The sequence below is a fragment of the Heliconius melpomene genome, chromosome 11, assembly GCF_056956725.1.
Source record: "Heliconius melpomene rosina isolate 202511_hmr_F chromosome 11, ASM5695672v1, whole genome shotgun sequence".
NCBI lineage: Eukaryota > Metazoa > Arthropoda > Insecta > Lepidoptera > Nymphalidae > Heliconius > Heliconius melpomene.
Genome location: NC_140399.1, coordinates 10,225,256 through 10,244,108, shown reverse-complemented (window position 1 = coordinate 10,244,108; position 18,853 = coordinate 10,225,256). Strand labels below are relative to the sequence as shown.

Below are 18,853 nucleotides of genomic sequence, written 5' to 3'. Positions count from 1 at the left end.
AAATTATGGGGTTGTGAAACACAATACATTGTCATATAAGAATGGTCAAATAAACATAATTAATTCCTCTAATTGTCAAGCTCTGCAATGACCCTCATTTTATTGTTTTTAGGTCCACAGATTTTTCATATTCTTTTAATTTATAATTTAAGTACATATATATATTGTTACTATTCAAGCAATAATCACATCCCTAATACAATGTGTATTAGCTACTTTTTGTTATGTGTAAATAATAATAATAAAAAATATTTCTGATCAATATTGTAATAATCATGAAAATTTAACAAAGATTTGAAATTTCACATAATTAATTTTTGTATAGAAATAAAAATTGTTAATTTTAAATTGCAATAAAATTTACTCTTAAATTTTATGTTTATATTTATTCATAAGCCATATCAGTCACATTTCTATTAAAATATAATTTTTTTATGTATTTAAGAATATTTCGCATGAATAATACTACATAGAATCCTAAGGTACATACTAATAAAACTTCCTGGTTGATTTCAAGGATATTGATTTCTTTGCCAAGATCTTATCTAACTGATAAATAAGATAACGGACACAAATATTAATGAGTAAAACACACTAGCATAACATATTTTTGATTTAAAAGTCATATGCGCAAATATAACTAAACAATAGACAGTAAAAATCAATAACTTACTTGATTATCTTGAAAACTATACGTCCATTCGGAAGTCCATGTTTTAACGGCGAACATGTCCGATTTATCATGAATGTTATTTAACAGTCCTACTACATCCATTTTAGTTTTAATTCACTTTTATTCACAATATTTTCGAGAAACATACGCCATGTCCAGGCGACACAACCACCAATCAGCTGTTTTGTAAAATGACAAACAAGAAAAATCAAGCCTTCAAGGCGAAACGAGAGCAATACAAATTACAAACTATTTATTTTCTGTGGTTTTACACTCTCGTCAATGGAAGAAGATTAGACCATAGACAGACCAAATATTATTATTATCAAGTCTAAATAACGAAATTGAAATTTTACTTTAGTTAAATAAATAAGAGGACAGTTCAATTTAACGCTGTATTCTAGCGGAATAGTCAGAGAACGTAGCACCAAAGGCTACTGAATTTTTTTTAATCGATGTTAAAGTAACTGAACAGTAACGCATTAGAAGTCCTAACAAAATAGAAGGAAGGAAAACTATGTCTCAGTTTACTATTTATGCAATTGACGACATATTACAATTAATATGCTAACAGTGCTAAACACATTATATAATGTTATTTAATAATGTAAGATAATAGTTTTAAATTTAATTGAAATTAAAGTAACCGCACAATTTACATTAGTATTTTTTTACAAGACGAGTGTGTGGTGTATACAAATTAAAAGAAACAACGAACTCGTTCATAGACACTACATCCATTCATTCTTTTACATTTTTAATCTCTAAACTTCACATTCGCAGTTCACATAGTTCACTTGCGTTCAGTCGCTTGATCTTTCTAGACGTATTAATTGCAACGTGAAGGGCGTTTCTTATTTTAAATTTTAAGTGGTTTTTTAAATTTTTACTGTATTAAGTGATTACTTAAAACTTGGTGTACAAGGTGTGTAATGTAATTAAAAAAGAATTAACTCAATTATAATGGTGCAATGCGTATTCAAATCAATATGGCGTCGAAAAGATAACACGTATTTAATCTTGTTTTACAGATGTCTCGCTATCGCGAATGGGATCTTTCTTGCAAGGTTTACGTCGGCAATCTTGGTACAAATGCATCTAAATATGAAATAGAGAAAGTATTTTCTAAATACGGTAGCATAAGAAATGTGTGGGTTGCAAGAAATCCACCGGGGTTCGCATTTGTTGAATTTGAAGACCCACGCGACGCTGAAGATTCTGTACGGGGCTTAGACGGCACGTGAGTATAAAGTTATATTTAATTTAAAATTTGTAAAGGCGTTGTAACATTTTAATTAGGTATTGATTAATTCCGGTTCGATAGGAGTGGCGCCATGTTTGACTATCGCCATTTTGGTTTCGTTTTACATCTCAGTCTTGACCTCGTTGGCGTTATTTTTGAATTCTGATAATGGTGATAAGATATTGATTTTATGTCTTCAAACCAAACCGAAATAATTGCACGCTCCTTAGATCCATTTCGCCTTTAATGCGAAGTGCTTGAGTCATAAGTGTGCTACAGTATAGTACCTCCATACCAAGACTGTAATGTGATCTATCATTATGATCTTCCACTTGTCTTGGAATGGGGAACATTTCTTTTTCTACACTAAACTTATTATTTAAAATCGGAACCTGATGGTTCTCAGATCTATAGTAAAAGTAATGTCTGCTTTGCTAGAAGAACCGTATCATATTGCAATAATTCCATTATAGATTTATTTTACAATATTCAATTCAATAATTTTTTTCATAGACGGTGTTGTGGGACAAGAATTCGTGTAGAAATGTCCAACGGCAGAACAAGAAGAGATCGCAGGTATGCTGGGTGAACATGCTATATGCATTATTCACTTTTCTTTTTATTACATATTTAGAAAATAACATAGAGATAGGAAAATAAATTAATCTCACAATAAGATGTCATGTAGTTATATTAATAAGGTTAGGCTTTACATTAGGCAATATAATATAAATGATCAAAAATTAAATTCCTTATTTTTTCTTATATATTAATACAAATTGATAGATAACAATAATTTATTTTGTAATATATTAGCAATTATACAAATGTAACTTATATTCCCTTTTAAATTTAAATAACTTTGTAGAAGTTGTGATGAACAACATAACGACATAATGTAGATATATATAATAAAAACGGAATTTTAAATGTGGTGGGTGTTGGAACGTTTGCAGGTCCATTTTATCAACCAACCACCAACACACCAACGACCTCACCACATGTCTTACTACATCTACGCCGCTCTGCGAACGGCCCTCCACACTACGCGCTGAAGCCTCCGCCTCTATCCTCTTAACGGCCATCACCTAACTTCCCCACACCTGGTTACTTACGAACCGCATTACCGCAACCGCTACCGCTACCAACCGTCCGCACTTTCGCGAAACTTCCGGTTAGACATCAGTCATCTCAGCCGTCACAGCCTCAGCAGTCCTCGGCTACGAACGACGGCTCACCATGTTTCGGTATTTTTAATCCTATATTAGCACTGCCTTACCTAAGCCTACTATAGTACTAGACACGGCGACGGGCCGACTGGATTGAAAGTCGAGTCGCTTACTTCGTTTTGGTACAATATAAGGATATAATACATGAAAAATAAAACAAGGCACGAATCATAATATTGTCTTGATGCATACATACGGACAAACACGACCATTTCAACCCAAAAATGAACCTCAAACCCATAAAACTAAGATAGTAATATGTTAAATGTTCTCAGATCGCGTAGCCGTAGCCCTCGCAGGCGTTCGTACTCGCGCGGGCGCTCGGGGTCTCCCCGGAGGTCGCCCTCAGTGCGTCGTCGGTCGCCGTCAGTGCGACGTTCCAGGTCTCGGGACCGCCGTAGCAGATCAGATAGCAAGGCCAGGTACATAGAGAAAGCCTACCGATCACCATCACGGTCCCGGTCACGAGACAGGCAGAGCAGGTCCGTCAGCAGAAATAGGTGAGTCGTCAACACTACACTCGGCCCGACAGCCTGTACACAACTGCATTGGGTATGGTTGATAGATTTCTCAGATTAGTAGTGGAATATTTGTGTTTTTTTGGCATGTAATGTTTTTTCTTATCTTAAATCTTGGTATTAGCTAGAGACAACTTAGTGGTAAATCACTATGTTGTCATTTCAAGATGATGATATGGTAAAGTCCCAAATGAAAATTGTCTTATATGTTATTTAAATATAAATATCGTTTTTTTTATTAGTGCTTACAATGCACTACCTATTCGGCTTATAATATTGCATGATTGATAATATTAAGAAGTAAATTAAATAAATATATACAATTATAATTATAGACCTAGAGTTTTCAGTTTTTAATAAAAAAAGTAATCTAATATTTAGAAAAGTATAAAATAATATGGTCATTCTAGGATTTTAACTTGCTTCACTAGAAATTGTCCGAGTGCAGTAGTTATTTGAGCCATATGTTTGTATTAAAATTCTTATACATATATTAAAACTTATTTATCCTATATAACTTTGTCATTAGTATCTCTGTATTTTGACAAATTTACATTAACTAATAACTCTTAATGAAGAATGTAATTGGTTAAAATGCTCAAATGGTTTCTAAGAGGCACACATTCAATTCCAAATTGCTATAATACATAATATAAATATTGAATAGCAGTAAAAAAAATACTTTAAAATGAATCGAATAAAAACAATTTCTTCTTTTTATTATTAATCATGCCATCCATACATTGAAAATATATATAACTTCTTATTATTTTTCAGATATTAAACAATTGAAGTGACGAACATTGGTGATTTCTGAACTTTATGAATGTACTGTAATATAATATAGTGATACAAGTGTGTGTGTTTGACATAGTTAGTGATATTGTTCATCTTCATGTCTTAGCAGCTACATTTTTCATGTCATTTTTTGTATAAATCAATTACTTAGTAATTTCTGTAAGCACTTATTAGGTTATATAAGTATGAAGTCAATAAATATGGGATTTTTAAATTTTGTTTTATTTCATTTTATAATACAATATTTTAAATTAACATCAATAAATTCATATAATATTGTAACAGTGTAATCAAACTCTCTATTCATCTAATAAATTAATCATATTTGATTGATTTTTACATTGTTTCATTTAGTCTATAAAATTGAGCAATTTCTTCACTCATCTTAGTCATTATATAAATTACTCACACAATTATTTTACACTGACATTTTTACAAAACAAATATCTAGGAGAGTATCTTGTTGACATTTCTAGGAGTCTAACTCATCAATTCAATTCAATAGAAAAATTCTTGAGAAAATTCATTAAAAACCCAAATTGTTAGCTTCAATGTTAATTAATATAATTATATTTTTATATATGATTTGATGTATAAGTTCATAACTTAACTCATAAATATTTCCTTTGTATTCATAGTAATTAAGTATGACAATAAAATATAAAAAATATTTGGAGATTCTGTTGATTTAAAAAATATACCTATTCACTTTTTTTATTTAGCTTATACCTAGGATCTGTAGAACTTACGGGGCTTTGTTGTCTAGAAGTAAAGAAGTCAAAATAAAAATAAGTGCCCGCCACAACAAAAACAGTTCCAATAACATGTAACAAAGTTAAATTATTCTTAAATATAATGGAAGATATAAGAAGTGAAACAAATTTTCTTATAGTTAGTATAAAAGTAACAGTTGTAGAAGTTTCTTTAGTCGCTAATTCATGGACGGAATGCGTACAGAGAAACTGTGATATAATATTAAAAATAACTATTAGCCAGCAGGTAGATGTAAGGCTGAAGACTATTTTATTTAGTTGTGAATATATCCCCAAAAAAAGTGGAAGTGGCAGTGCATGTATGTAAAAGAGCATCTGGAAGAAAAAAAATTTAATTTATTTTTGTTAGCTTCACTTTGATAGCAGGATATTCAGTGGGAACCTAGTGTTAAGACACTTCTTTATTTTTGAGGCATTGGATGTTCAGTGGTGGAACTTTAGTCAATGTATCAATTAAAGTCTATTACATTAGAATTTAAACAAAGCTTTATATTGATTTAATGAAATCATTAGTTCTCATTAACATATTAATTAACAGATAAAAAAAACTTGCAAAACAGCATATTGAATATGCACATTCATTAACGCCCAATATTAATAATGTATCTCCTATCTCCAGTTAACGTCTATCTCGTTCTGTCCGACATGTCTGTCCAATCACTAACCTACATGCCTACCTCCATCTCTGTCTATTTCAATCTATGGTTGCAATTTTTGGATTAGGATTGATTATTTACATTGGGCGTAAGTACATAATTATAATGATAATATAATAATATTAGTGTCTGACTGCTAAGGCTATGATAGCATAAACTTTGTTCACAGAAATTTCTCTAGTGAAATAAAGCATAATTATTCTATTCTGCTACTCCACATGTAGTGTTCTAAAATTGGGTAAAAAGTGGTGTCTATAATAGATCTTAATTAAATTCAGAGTTTGTCATAAGACAGTGTTTGACTGAATATGTTACAGTTTTAGGTTCAATTCCCACTTATTTCCCAACTTACGTTGATAAAGTTGTCTTGAATGGTGAAACTAACAGGGGTAGTTTCATCATTTGAGACATGAAACTAAAAAAAATAGCAGAAAGTGGAGAAAAAAGTGTCAACTCTAGTTTAGAAAAAGTGGAAGCTGCTGTACTAGCTGAAAATAAATAAAAATATTACCTCCTCAGGATGTTTCCCATATTTAGTAAAAAGTATCTCCTGCTGTAAACCCACAAAAGCTCCAATAAACAACATGGATAACAATATAACTACTCCTAAGCACCAATGTGTGAACTTTCCATGAGTATTCTCAACTATTGTTGAACCACCATACATGGCTAATGCCACTCCAATACTTATTATTACTGAACCTATCATGGCATTTGCTCTTGGCCTACGATTTTTTGCATACCATGAGACTAGCATGCTGGCAGGTGAGGAGGCAGATCTAGAAAGGCACATTTGTATTATTTTAAGTTAAGTTTAATTTTAAAAAATATATTTGAAAAAATGTATTGAATATGCATCTTCACATTTTCTATACAGAAGGCAGGAACTTCACATTTTCCTACATAGCAGGCAGGAACCATCTTGTGTTAAGATATTTTGTTGCTCACTTTCCATCCTACTTTTGAGACATTAATTGTTAAGTAGTGGAACTCGATCCTTAGCATTTTCTCCCATTGGAGGAGTGAAAAATTATCTTACAGTCAAATGGGATTTAAATAGGATAAAAAATACTAAATAACCTTAGGTAAACTAAAATATAATCTATATGTTAGTAGCAAATATAGATTATATTTTACTAGTGGCAGACTATTATTACTACACACTATACTACACTATCAGTTATGATTCTTACCTTATAATCATGTGAAGTGTGGGTGGCACATGCAAAGCGTATACAAAATTATTAGCAACACTTGTGATAAAAAATAAAAAAATTAACATTAAATATTGCCTTAACGGAATTTTTGGATAAAACTGCAACAAATTGTTATAATAAATAAAAACAATCCAAAACTAAATGAAGTTATGTGTAAGACAAACTTGTTACTTACCACTTGTGATTTCAAAAATAAAAGACTTTGTAAAGATACAAATAAAAATTGAAGGAATGTTATAAAATTGGCGCTTTCTGGTAATCTTGCCATCATAATTTCCATTAGTAAAGAACTCGTGCAACATCCTATAAAAACTTTAGCGACAACCTTAAAGTAACTCATGGTGGTATAATGGTATTATGGGTAATTAACAAGCCCGGTGCAAATGACGCAAGTTAGCATATGGTGTGTTTTATATGAACATTTTGGTGTTTGTTGCCACTTGCCACGAAAGCATAGGTTATTAAATTTGGCCAAAATTCGTAAATAGTAAATTGTAAATATTTCAATGTCAATGTCAAAGTGACAGTTTACTTCAGTATGCGTTCTGTTCGTCGATCTTAGATGACATTAAAAAATATTTAATTATAATTATTAAGGAAGATTGATGATGCGATATTAAAAAATATTTAATTATAATTATTAAAGAAGATTAAGTTATATTTTTATTTAGAAGAAAAATATTTATATAATTAATTTCAACTTTGTATACTTGACTATAGATTATTTTATTTCTTTGAACAACAAATCAAAAAGTGCCTAAGGTAAGAAATTAAGCTATTATCCACATCGTATAGTTGAGTGAAATTTTATTTTCTTTTTTAGAACTTATCCATGTATATGAAATAATAGTCAATATCCATTTTTTTGTACATCGTGATTTCTGTATTAAAAATAAGCCAGGAAAAAAAGAAAAAGGAATTTCCCTTAGTTATTATTGACTTTAAATTGAATACGTAAGCAGATACTTAATTTTAGAACTGAATATATTTATAATCGCTAATTGGGGCCATTTTTTAGGATTTAGTTGTTGTGAGTCTTTTAGGGCTCACAACAATTATTCTAGTTTATTTGTCAGAATAAGTATCTATTAATTATATTAACTTTAGTTGTAATCATGAGCTCAATTTGTGACATGATGGCCATCTAAAAAAAGTAAGGACTACTAATTGCAATTACTAGAAGTAATATTGTATGTACGAATTTTATTATTTATTCTTTATTTCTATCCTTTATTACATTCTTCTTGGTGTATTCTCGATACCTCTCGGAGGGAACTTCGGATCCTACCGTTCCCAAGGTAACGGAACACTACGTTCCCATTTAAACACTTAAGTTGCCAAGTTTCCACCAAATTCTGGAGATTTGCGTGGCTAACTCAACGCCGAGCTTTGACTCGTTACCAGTGCGAGAAAGAGAAAATATTAAATACATATTTCTTTTACTCTAACGGGAATCAAACCTACTAACTGTCGTGTTTACAGTCGCACAATTGTATCCCTGCGCCACAACTGATAGCAATTCAATGGACGTAGTAAATGAAATCGTTTAATTTTTAATTATTTATTTTACCTGTATAATATCTTAATTTTTTTCGTTTTTCCTTAATCACAAATATAATCGCACGGCGAATAGAATAATAATTTTCCGATAAGAGCAAAAACGTGGAAGATATTCAGTTTATGCAAAGTATTATTTTGTTATAATTATTTTTATTAACTTACGTAGGTTTATAAAAACATTGTTAAAACGAAAATTAAGGCGATTAAATAAAATTACTTTTCAATTTATACGTATAAAAAAAGAAAAAATCTATAATTCTGGTTTTCTATATAAGTAATTATATTATGTGTTCGATTCCCACTCGAGGAAATGAAATATTTATAATTTTAAGTTTTTCACTCCAGTGTCGAGGCAAAGCGCAGCGTTGAATTCCACTACCATGCTCAACATGCAATGCCACTAAAATTCGGCGAAAAGTGGAGTGCGGAATGTTTTAACACTAGGCTTTGCTCAGCTACATACGAAACAGAGACTCTAAAAAAAGTAAATACCCTAACTTATCATATTAATTAGTAAACCCAACATTTATAATGGCAATATAAATATAAACTAATAATCCAATAGTAATATCAACATTGCCTTCAAGACTTGCCAACGAAGCGGTTTCCTACATCCGCCGCGGGCGTACTCCGTCACTCCGTCACTCCGTCCTCTCAGCCGCGTCGAGGCGTACGGACGTGTTAAAAATGATACCATACGAAACGATTATATATAAAAAAAACTTTATTTGAACAGTTTTTTTTTATTATTTCTGTGTTAATTTTTGTTAACAGTTACAGTGTGTGAAGTGCTATTATATATAGTGTTATTTTTAACTTTCAACTCAAACAAAATCAACTGCACAATGCAAACCAATCTAAATTTACATATTATTATTGTTTCTACGAGAGTGTGTTATTTGGTTTTAGAAAAATGTTGACGGGATTTGTTGTTTTTTTGGTGATTCTTCTCCATTCATTCCAGTTTGGTGAGTTATTTTTTATTTATGATTTTTTTTTAAATATTTTTTAAGCGCATATCTACCCTCGTTATGCCGAAGCTTCATTTAGCAACGTTTATAATATTTTTTTTAAATTTTATAATTATGTAATTATATAATAATAATTAATAAGCATATAATTATGAGTTACGTGATAATTATAAAAAAAAATAAAGAATGTCAACTCTACGTGGGTATCATCAATTACAATAATACTGGTTAGGTAGTTACGTGTTATTAGTTTTGTAATACAATGAAACATTTACTTAATTGGTATTTGCAACACGCTTATAAAAATGAACATGGAAAAATCGTGATGGAGCCATTTAAAAATGTAAAAATGTCTCATAAAATTATAAAAACTTTATATATTTGTGCCTATATAGATACAATATATTTAAAATATTAACATTAACTTGTTATATCACGATACTGACTGACGTGCAGAAGTGTCTTTCTTTTTAAAAATGACGTATTTACCTTATACCTCACTTATATTCGTATTTGCTGTTGCCAAAATACATATTTAAATACTTTTTTGCAGTCAGAGCGTTTTGCGCAACAAGTGTCTGTTATGCTGTGGGTTCGATTCCCTCTTGAGGAAATGTAATATTTAATATTATAATTTTTTCACTCTGGTATGAGCGAAAAAGCGCGTGGCGTTGAATTCCGTCACTCAACACACAATACTTCTAGAAAATCGCGGAAAATAGAGAGCGGAGTGTCTTAAAGCTCTCTCTGCCTGTACCATGCTACATGCGAGATATAGCGTGAAGGTGGAAAATAACCTTTTTTCTAACAACAATTGAGTAATTTAATTTTTAAATATTTAATCCGTTTATTGCAATACCCACTACCTAACTACTCATTTCTCTAGCCGTAGCGTTCATGCGTGGTGGCCTGTTGAGTAATGCAACTTTAACGAATTCTTTTCTAATATGCCTTTTCCTATGATCTCTTCTATTTTCTTTCTTCTATAACGCAATTCTAGCATAAATATTTTTTAGCTATGAAATGGTGGTCACAATCAATTTAACGAGTCACCAAATTTTTATAATTTCTAAACTACAATAGCCATATGACTATAATTTTCTATTGATTTTAGAATGGTAGGCCAATGGATGGAATTTCTAAATCTAGGGCAAATATTTAATTATGGTTGACGAACTCTACGACCCCACGCTGTATATGCAACTGTTATTAAAATGTAGGCTTTGTATATAGTAATAAGCGGAAAGGTATGAGGAATAAGACTTTTACGGAGGTACTCGTAAACGTTAATTAGCATTTAATTAACATTAATAACGGTAAAATATCAACTAAGCAGTAACTTTCGAGACTTTATAATACATATGTGAATTTAAGACTGTGGTTATTAAATAATAGATAAAATTTGAAAATTAATTTACAAATTAAGAAAAAAAATTAAGGAAAACTAATAAAAAAATTATAAACAGTAAATACTAAACACTATAGGTGTTTGAAGTGTTTTTTTGACTGTATTGTAAGCGCTAAAAAGTAACAACAATGCAATGATTGTAATACGATTTTAAAATACACAGATAAGGCTTGTAAATAATAACATTGTCAGAATACTTACTTGCAGTTTCAAGTTCACGTCAACATATTTTGTTTTATTAATATATAGATATAAAATTGTAAACAAAATTGTAAAAGATACCTACGTATAAAAGAGAATTAAGTTATTTATAATGAAGGTTCTTTTAAATTATTTTTACGATATTCTAGAAGGTTCTGTTAGGAAATGTTATATATATTATTAAATTTTTAAATAAAATTATGATTCCTAATAAAGTATAGTCAGAATTAATTTTTGATATTGTCCAAATATATTAAAACCGTTTTATAAGATATATCTATGATTTTTTTTTTTTTGAAAAACGCGATAAGTCAGTTTTTGTGTCAATTCGAAGTATAGAGTTCTTACAAGTATAAAAAAATGAGTTGAATCCCTTTTAAAAACTATATTTATTCTTATTTTCATGTCAATAGCTATAATAAAATAGTTTTTTTTTGTTTATGTTGTTTTTTTTGATAATGACGTTTCGAACGTGCCAGTTACATAGAATTATAATAAAAATCTATAAAATTAACAAATTGTTGCCAATAAGAAATGGTTACGTTCCCACACAACCCGGGAATCGCTGATGAAGGATTCTCAGAACATTTCCCACACAGCATAAAGATCTTGGAATTGTTATTTGAATCCCCGCATCATGTTACATCTGCTGTTGTAATCATTCTTGTCTCTGACTTTGAGCAAGTCTCACCTGGCTAATTATAAGTTCATTTTTAACCGACTTCAAAAAGAAGGAGGTTATCAATTCGACTGTATTTTTTTTTATTTGTTTGTTTGTTACCTCATAACTTTTGACTGGGTGAACCGATTTGGATATTATTTTTATTTGGAAGGTAGTGCTTCCCGTGTGATCCCATTTTTTTTGGTCCATGTCTGACAATGGTATCTATGAGAAAATCACATAAGTCTTAAATTTGCATTAGGTATGTGCGCGACAAATAGACGAATAACTCAATGTCGCGCTAACCGATTTTGATGATTTTTGTAATAAAATATTTTAAGTAAATCGGTTTTTTTTGGTCCTACGCTGCCACCGTACATAATTAAGTAAAACATATAAACTAATGTTATGTTTACCTCGCATTTACTTATTTTATAAGTTTTAAACAACATCCGAGAAACACTTTATTTTATAACAACTGCGTTGACATTTTGTTCAATAATTGTCTTATTTACTTGATTATATTATTATTTTATGAAGGTGATTGAAGTTGACTCATAAAAAATCGAACCTCACGATTGCTTACGTTTTCTTATATTACCATAATTTTGTAATTAAAAAAAATATCTTTAAATTTTATTTATAAAGAATAAATATAATATAATATATATATATATATATATATATAAGAAATGGCGATGTATAAGAAATGATTCACTTGAGAAGCGTCGGACGTTACAAAAATGGTTATAGCCTATAGATACATTTACGCCCATTCTGGGGAATTCTTATACACTTATGGAATTTTTTTTATTTACTGTTATCATAAGTGTGTCAATTTAAGTTTCATTTAAATGAAATAATCATAAAATATTTAAAAAAACACAAAAAAAAACTTTTTTTTCTTTTTATCCTGATTTTAGTGGCGAGAGTGTGAAAAAAAAAAACCAAGAAATAGTCGAAATAACACTAAAAGCATGTCCCGTTACTCGTATAGTAAAATAGACAAAGGGAACCTGGCGTTTTCAGATCTTCTAGATCTAATGTTCCCAGAGCCGTGAAATAAAGATAAAGTATATATATATGTGATAATTAATCCTAGTGTTGCAAGATTTTCTCAAATATTTGATTACCAGAGATAAAAGAAACAAAATTATTTTAAAATATAGACCTCCCATAATATACAAGTTTATAACAAATTTGTAAAGGTAATATATTTTTATATCTTTTAACGTAACGAGCTTAACTAAGCAACTTTAGTATTGATTGGCAAACCTGATTGATATGTGAAGTATAATTTAGTAATAAAATTGTTAAACATTTCAAACAGAAAAACTGATAAATTGGTTGTCAAGTAATACTGTCGTAATATGTGTTACATGTGTACAGTACTTTTGTGGAAAGGAAAGTTTTTTTATATCTCTTTTATCTTTTGAAACTGAGTGAAAGGATGGTTTGCTGAAAAATAATAAATATATAATTTAAAGCAGCACCGAGTTTAACTGTAAATACGGCGGTTACGAGTTCAACTTCCATTTGGGAAAGAAATCATTTTCCCGAATGGAAATCAAACCTATAACCTACCTACATAGCTGTGTCTATCTTTTATTATTAATATTTCCTAAGCAAACTACCAAAAAAATTACATGAAAAATATTCACTTAATTTACATATTTGTTAAGATAAGAATTAGTATAATTTCGATAACCACCTTGGTATATAAAGAACTAGCGGCCCGCTCGCTATTTCACCCGCGTGAACTATGTTATTATTAATTTCTGTCTCCATGACTACGTCCTAGTGACGTCCATGTAAAATTTGAGACTCCTAGCATTTGTAGTAACGAAGTTTCATACAAACTTTCGACCCCCAAAACAACCCCTTAGAAGTCGAATATTGCAAATTCCCGTCTTAGCGAGCACGTACGTCCTATAAACAACTCCTATGCAAAATTTGAGATTCCTAGCACATGTAGTTTCTGAGATTTCGTGATGAGTGAGTGACCTTTCGATTTTATATATATAGATTACATATTAATTTGGCAGTAAGCACTTAGTCTATTTTTACCTATCTGCGCAAGGCAAAGGAGGGTAATGTGCTTATGAGTCTATGTATATGTAAATATATATGTATGAAGCGCGAAATAATTTTAAAATGTTAACATAATATGTACTATAACTTTCTACCTGTATGATAACAAATACATTTCTTCAAGTAGAGGCTGTCGTGGCGCAGCGGCACAAGGGTGTGACTGTAACGTGATGGTTGTGGGTTCGAACCCCACTCGAGGAATTGACATATTTATCTACGTTCATATATCCATTTCTTCGCTCCGTTCTGCCACTCAACGCGAATGCCTCCAGAATTCGGCAGAAAGTGGGGAACGGAGAGTTTTAACACTAGGTTCCCTCTGCTTACCCTGCTGTGTGCGGGTGTGTGTGTACAAGTAGAGTTATCAGAATGGTACCTTAGTTATGTTATAAATATACAATTCTTAAAGCGAAACTCGAGTACCGCTTAAGCGAACAATAACAAGCTAGGAAATGCATACGTTTCTAATATTTGATATAAGTTTCGTTCCTAGTATTATCGTTTCAACGCTGCAAAATAATAAAATATTATAATTAATTTATTTTGCAAGCCGTTGTGAATTAGAATTAGATGACAGTCAAAAACAAGAGTATCTTTAAATTGTGCTCAATTGGCACTTTAAAGTCTCAAACAAATAAAATAATTAATGAAATAGAAAAGTACCAATTTATCTTTTGGAATGTTGTCGTATTTGTTACAGTTAATAAGGAAGAGTCTTTACTCTAGGTTCCCAGGTTTTTTTTAACTTCCTCGCTTTTTTAAAAATGGATCCAGAAAACGTTCAGCAATTTTTCAATGAACTCCATTCTTCATACTCTTCTTCTTTTCCATATGTTCACAATGTGAGAAACCTAAATATATTTATCTATCTATATATATAAAATCGAAAGGTCACTCACTCATCACGAAATCTCAGAAACTACAAGTCCTAGGAATCTCAAATTTTGCATAGGAGTTATTTATAGGACATAGGTGCTCGCTAAGACGGGAATTTGCAATATTCGACTTCTAAAGGGTTGTTTTTGGGGTCGAAAGTTTGTATGAAACTTCGTTACTACAAATGCTAGGAGTGTCAAATTTTGCATAGACGTCACTAGGATGTAGTCATGGTGACAGAAATTAATAATAACATAGTTCACGCGGGTGTAACCGCGAGCGGGCCGCTAGTATATATTAAATCGAAAGATCACTCACTCATCACAAAATCTCAGAAGCTACATGTGCTAAGAATCTCAAATTTTGCATAAGAGTTATTTATAGGACGTAGCTTCTCGCTAAGACGGGAATTTGCGATATTCGACTTCTAAGGGGTTGTTTTTGGGGTTGAAAGTTTGTATGAAACTTCGTTACTACAAATGTTAGGAGTCTCAAATTTTTCATGGACGTCACTTATAGGACGTAGGTACTCATGGAGACAGAAATTAATCATAACGTAGTTCACGCAGGCGAAGCCGCGGGCGGGCCGCTAATTTAATATAAATCTTCCATTCACGCACATACCAGCGCCACCGACCGTTAAATATAAAAAGTGAAAGGTATTTACTTATATTTTAATTATATTCGTTCGTAAAAACAACTTTATTGAGACAGCTAAATACACATAAAAATATTATAGCATTAATTGTTTTGTTTGTATGTCACGCGGAGATCGTTCTAATAATACACTATTTGTTGTCAAACAGCTGATATTTATATCCTACATAGTTATTATAGCGTCTATTACATTATAATAAGGTCTAGTTTTCTTTGTAAGAATGTAACATGCCAGCAACGCCAACGTGGCATAATTGGCTTGTATTTACAATGGTCGTGGTTTCGATTCTTTCGCTTGAAATGTTAATAATTTTTCTTTTATCTTTTAGAGCGCAAAACATAATGTATTGAAAATTGGGAGATCAGAAAGTAGCGATTTGTTTAAACTCTACGTTCCCTCTGCCTACACTTATATATGCGGGATAGAGCGTGAACCTAAAAATTCTCTATCACGCTACACACGCTAGATGCGTGAAACCACAAAAAACCACAGAAATATAGCCAAATATTTAAACATCAACATATTTTCGTTGTATTTAGTGTAGACTGTCTGTCTGTACTTTCCCCTGCCAAGTGGAAGTCGTTAAACAGCTGTTTACTCGCTATTTTCGTTCTTATCATACGTAAGTAAGTAAATATCGCTTATGAGAGTTATAATAAATTTTTTATAATAACCTACTGCTTATATCAATATTTATATTATATACTATTTTTAATGGGGCCAATTCTACTATTTTTATAGGGGGCACATGCGTGTGTATTTCCCCTATTTGTTGTGACTGACGGTTGTGAGTTCGATGCTCTTTCGAATGAATGAATTATTATAATTTTCACGTTCTAATAAAAGGACAGTGCGGCGTTAAGTTCTGATGTCTGCCATACAACAAGCAACGTCTAAAATTGAGTGGAACATTAGAAATAGAGAGTTTTAACACTAGGTTCCCGCTGCCAACCCTGCTGCTTATATAGAAGCTAAAAGAATGTAATGAGGTTAAATACTGTATTAGTGTATTCTACTATTATTTTTCAATGTACATATGAAGTTTAATAAGTAGATATGTTTGTTTTTGCTATTTATAGGGGCGAATAGTTTCTCTTTTCCCGTATATATAACGTTATCTACATTTGTCATTAATGGCACAGTTATTAGAACTAATATGTTTCGTAATTAACGATTTAAAATTATATAATATATAAAAAAATTAAAACTGAAATCAATTAAAGTTCTCTGAGAAAACACCTAGAGACACCTAGAGCAGACACTACGCGTAGAGCCCTATGAATCTTATAATTATGCTTAGTTTTAAATTATATAAATGAAAAGATAAATTAAAGGATGACCACGACGGTTGAAGATTCGTTTCCCATTCGGGGGAATGAACTTTTTCTTCGTTCTGGTAACAAGTTGAGTTCAGCCACTTAATATGCAATGTCTGGAAAATAGGGAGGACAGCGGAGTGTCTCATCACTAGATATTGTTATTTTCGTTTCAACTGACAAATATAAATGAAAACATAATAGAGTTAGAGATGCCTCGATATGATATTCATTTCTTAGAACTCTACAAAGACTAAAATAAAATTATTAAATAATAAAACAATGCAATAGTTAATGTTAATAAATAATAAAATTCTCATGTAAATCAAAGATACATACAATGGTGTCTCGTGGTTCAGTAAAAAATATACATATTAAGTATTTATTAGCTATTTAGCCTTGTTAAGTACAAATAATAGATACCTATATATATATATATATATATATATATATATATATATATATATATATCTACAAATAGATTATTTTATTTTTCATATTTAGTAGATAAAGTAGGCAGAGGGGAACCTAAAGACACTACGCTCCTATTAAGCTCCTTTCTTTTCTCACTTTCCGCCGAATTCTGAAGGCATTACATGTTGCAAGGAGCCGAAATCAATTTAAAAAATGAAAATATTAAATATCTCATTTTCTTACATGGGAATCGAACCCACAATGCTTACAGTGGTGGCGTATCAAGTAGTTAAGTATTCCGCTCAAAACGTGGGTAAAAGAAAATATATTTAAATAAACTATTAGCACTCTTAATATGATAAAATTGATATATTTATAGAAAAGCATATTTTTACGATATTGTTTAAAGTATAGAATGACGTGAGTAAACGTGCATTGTGTATGGAAACAAATAATGGAATGACGCAGTACTATAGGTTCTCTTTAACATCAATAGATAACTGATATTTTTATAAATTATTTATAAATTCCAAAATTATTAGTTTAATAAGAGAAAGCGTGACATTTCGAAAATTGGGCCTTGCGTGAAGAACGGAGTGTTCTAAGAAATTACTATCACTCTATCACTACATTTCTTCTACCTATCCTGCTTATTGGGGGTAAAGCGTGAATGAGATCAGATTACGACTAGTTTTCTCATAATAAAATATGATCTTTGAATTATTCGAAGAACTGCATGCATTTAGCAAAACAACGCATGTAGCCTACTACTGCAATAAAAAGTTGGGAATGGAAATATATTCTCCTCCTCTCTTCCCTATCCACCCGGCATCGCTGTTAAAAGCTATGGGGCTTACAGAATTAACCTCAAGTTCGAAAAAAAAAGGAAATGGAAATATAATAATGAATAGAATTCAGGGTAATTGACATTATTTGAACTATTCAAAACTATGGCCAATATAAAGTATTTCAATGTCTTAATAATGTGAGAAGGTCAATTGGTTGCTATCGTTCATTAAATGTTCGCAGATGAACTGAAAAGGTCAGCTTTGACGCTTGACGATGGAAAAATTAAATATAAGCCTTATTATGAAAAAAAAGAAGATAGAGAATAGAGATAATAATATTATTTTTTTTAAATGTTTTTTATTTCCGTAAACGCAATGGTTGTGAGGTGAAAAAGTTTTGAGAAAATTAAATTAGAAATTTGTCGGAAAAAAGTTGGGAACGGAAATATCTTAATGGGAACAGAGGATCTTAACACTAGGTTTCAAGTTTGCCTCTGCCTAAATTCTTAATTTTAAACCAGAATCCATATGTCCAATTCAAATCTAATATATTTTTAATTTAAATATACGAAAAATATAAGCCAACTAATCGTTTAGAAGAAGAAGCTGCTAGCCTACAAACATATAAGTACAATATAAAATATAAATATAATAATAAAATTAAGTTTTTGCTAATATTCTTTGTTTATAACTATTTCTAAGTTAGTGGGCATTGAGGCCGGAAAGGTTCCCATGAGAAGATTCTCAGCTGAAGGGGACAGTTAGGTCTAACCGTATCTTGGCACACATAGAGCGGATGTAT

At 30.9% G+C, this 18,853-nt stretch overlaps 4 protein-coding genes and 1 non-coding gene across 12 annotated transcripts in view; 3 read left to right on the top strand and 2 right to left on the bottom strand.

Annotated features, from left to right (window-relative positions):
* The window catches only part of sws (patatin like phospholipase domain containing sws), a 34,559-nt gene extending 33,664 nt beyond the window's left edge, over positions 1 to 895 (bottom strand). For 2 of the 6 annotated variants that reach the window (XM_085192491.1, XM_085192486.1), the window contains exon 1: positions 674 to 895. In XM_085192491.1, the coding sequence (XP_085048617.1) occupies positions 674 to 775 (102 nt within the window). In that variant the 5' untranslated portion in view covers positions 776 to 895. The remainder of the gene's footprint in view (positions 1 to 673) is intronic. The other 4 variants (XM_085192485.1, XM_085192492.1, XM_085192490.1 and 1 more) reach the window with 3 other exon arrangements.
* Positions 896 to 1,439: 544 nt separating this feature from the next.
* LOC146534833 (RNA-binding protein 1-like) lies at positions 1,440 to 4,675 on the top strand. 3 transcript variants are annotated; one of them, XM_085192707.1, is made up of 5 exons: positions 1,440 to 1,598; positions 1,705 to 1,913; positions 2,430 to 2,492; positions 3,421 to 3,567; positions 4,441 to 4,675. In XM_085192707.1, exons 2-5 carry the CDS (start codon positions 1,705 to 1,707, stop codon positions 4,445 to 4,447), a joined length of 426 nt encoding a protein of 141 aa, XP_085048833.1. In that variant the 5' UTR covers positions 1,440 to 1,598; the 3' UTR covers positions 4,448 to 4,675. The 3 variants fall into 3 exon arrangements, with proteins under 3 accessions (XP_085048833.1, XP_085048832.1, XP_085048834.1); XM_085192706.1 differs by having other exon boundaries at positions 3,421 to 3,645; XM_085192708.1 differs by lacking the exons at positions 3,421 to 3,567; positions 4,441 to 4,675 and adding an exon at positions 2,873 to 3,160.
* Positions 2,133 to 2,269, top strand: LOC146534834 (small nucleolar RNA SNORA53). Its single transcript, XR_014878518.1, has one exon. It is a non-coding gene; the product is annotated as a small nucleolar RNA SNORA53 (small nucleolar RNA).
* Positions 3,775 to 7,607, bottom strand: LOC146534832 (endoplasmic reticulum GDP-fucose transporter-like). Its single transcript, XM_085192705.1, has 4 exons — positions 7,283 to 7,607; positions 7,084 to 7,205; positions 6,402 to 6,669; positions 3,775 to 5,549 (listed from the first exon to the last, which is right to left on the bottom strand). The coding sequence occupies exons 1-4, from the start codon at positions 7,445 to 7,447 to the stop codon at positions 5,163 to 5,165; spliced, it is 942 nt and encodes a 313-aa protein (XP_085048831.1). The 5' UTR covers positions 7,448 to 7,607; the 3' UTR covers positions 3,775 to 5,162.
* Positions 7,608 to 9,438: 1,831 nt separating this feature from the next.
* Positions 9,439 to 18,853, top strand: part of LOC146534831 (uncharacterized) — a 55,625-nt gene continuing 46,210 nt past the window's right edge. The window contains exon 1 of the mRNA XM_085192602.1: positions 9,439 to 9,635. Coding sequence (XP_085048728.1) covers positions 9,581 to 9,635 — 55 coding nt within the window. The 5' untranslated portion in view covers positions 9,439 to 9,580. The remainder of the gene's footprint in view (positions 9,636 to 18,853) is intronic.

Coding starts and splice junctions, on each gene's coding strand:
- LOC146534833 (XM_085192706.1), top strand. CDS start 1,705: ATGTCTCGCTATCGCGAATGGGATCTTTCTTGCAAGGTTTACGTCGGC. Junction 1,914..2,429: donor GTACGGGGCTTAGACGGCAC/GTGAGTATAAAG, acceptor TTTTTTTCATAG/ACGGTGTTGTGGGACAAGAA. Junction 2,493..3,420: donor AGAACAAGAAGAGATCGCAG/GTATGCTGGGTG, acceptor AAATGTTCTCAG/ATCGCGTAGCCGTAGCCCTC.
- LOC146534832 (XM_085192705.1), bottom strand. CDS start 7,447: ATGAGTTACTTTAAGGTTGTCGCTAAAGTTTTTATAGGATGTTGCACG. Junction 7,206..7,282: donor TATTTTTGAAATCACAAGTG/GTAAGTAACAAG, acceptor AATTTGTTGCAG/TTTTATCCAAAAATTCCGTT. Junction 6,670..7,083: donor ACACTTCACATGATTATAAG/GTAAGAATCATA, acceptor GTGCCTTTCTAG/ATCTGCCTCCTCACCTGCCA.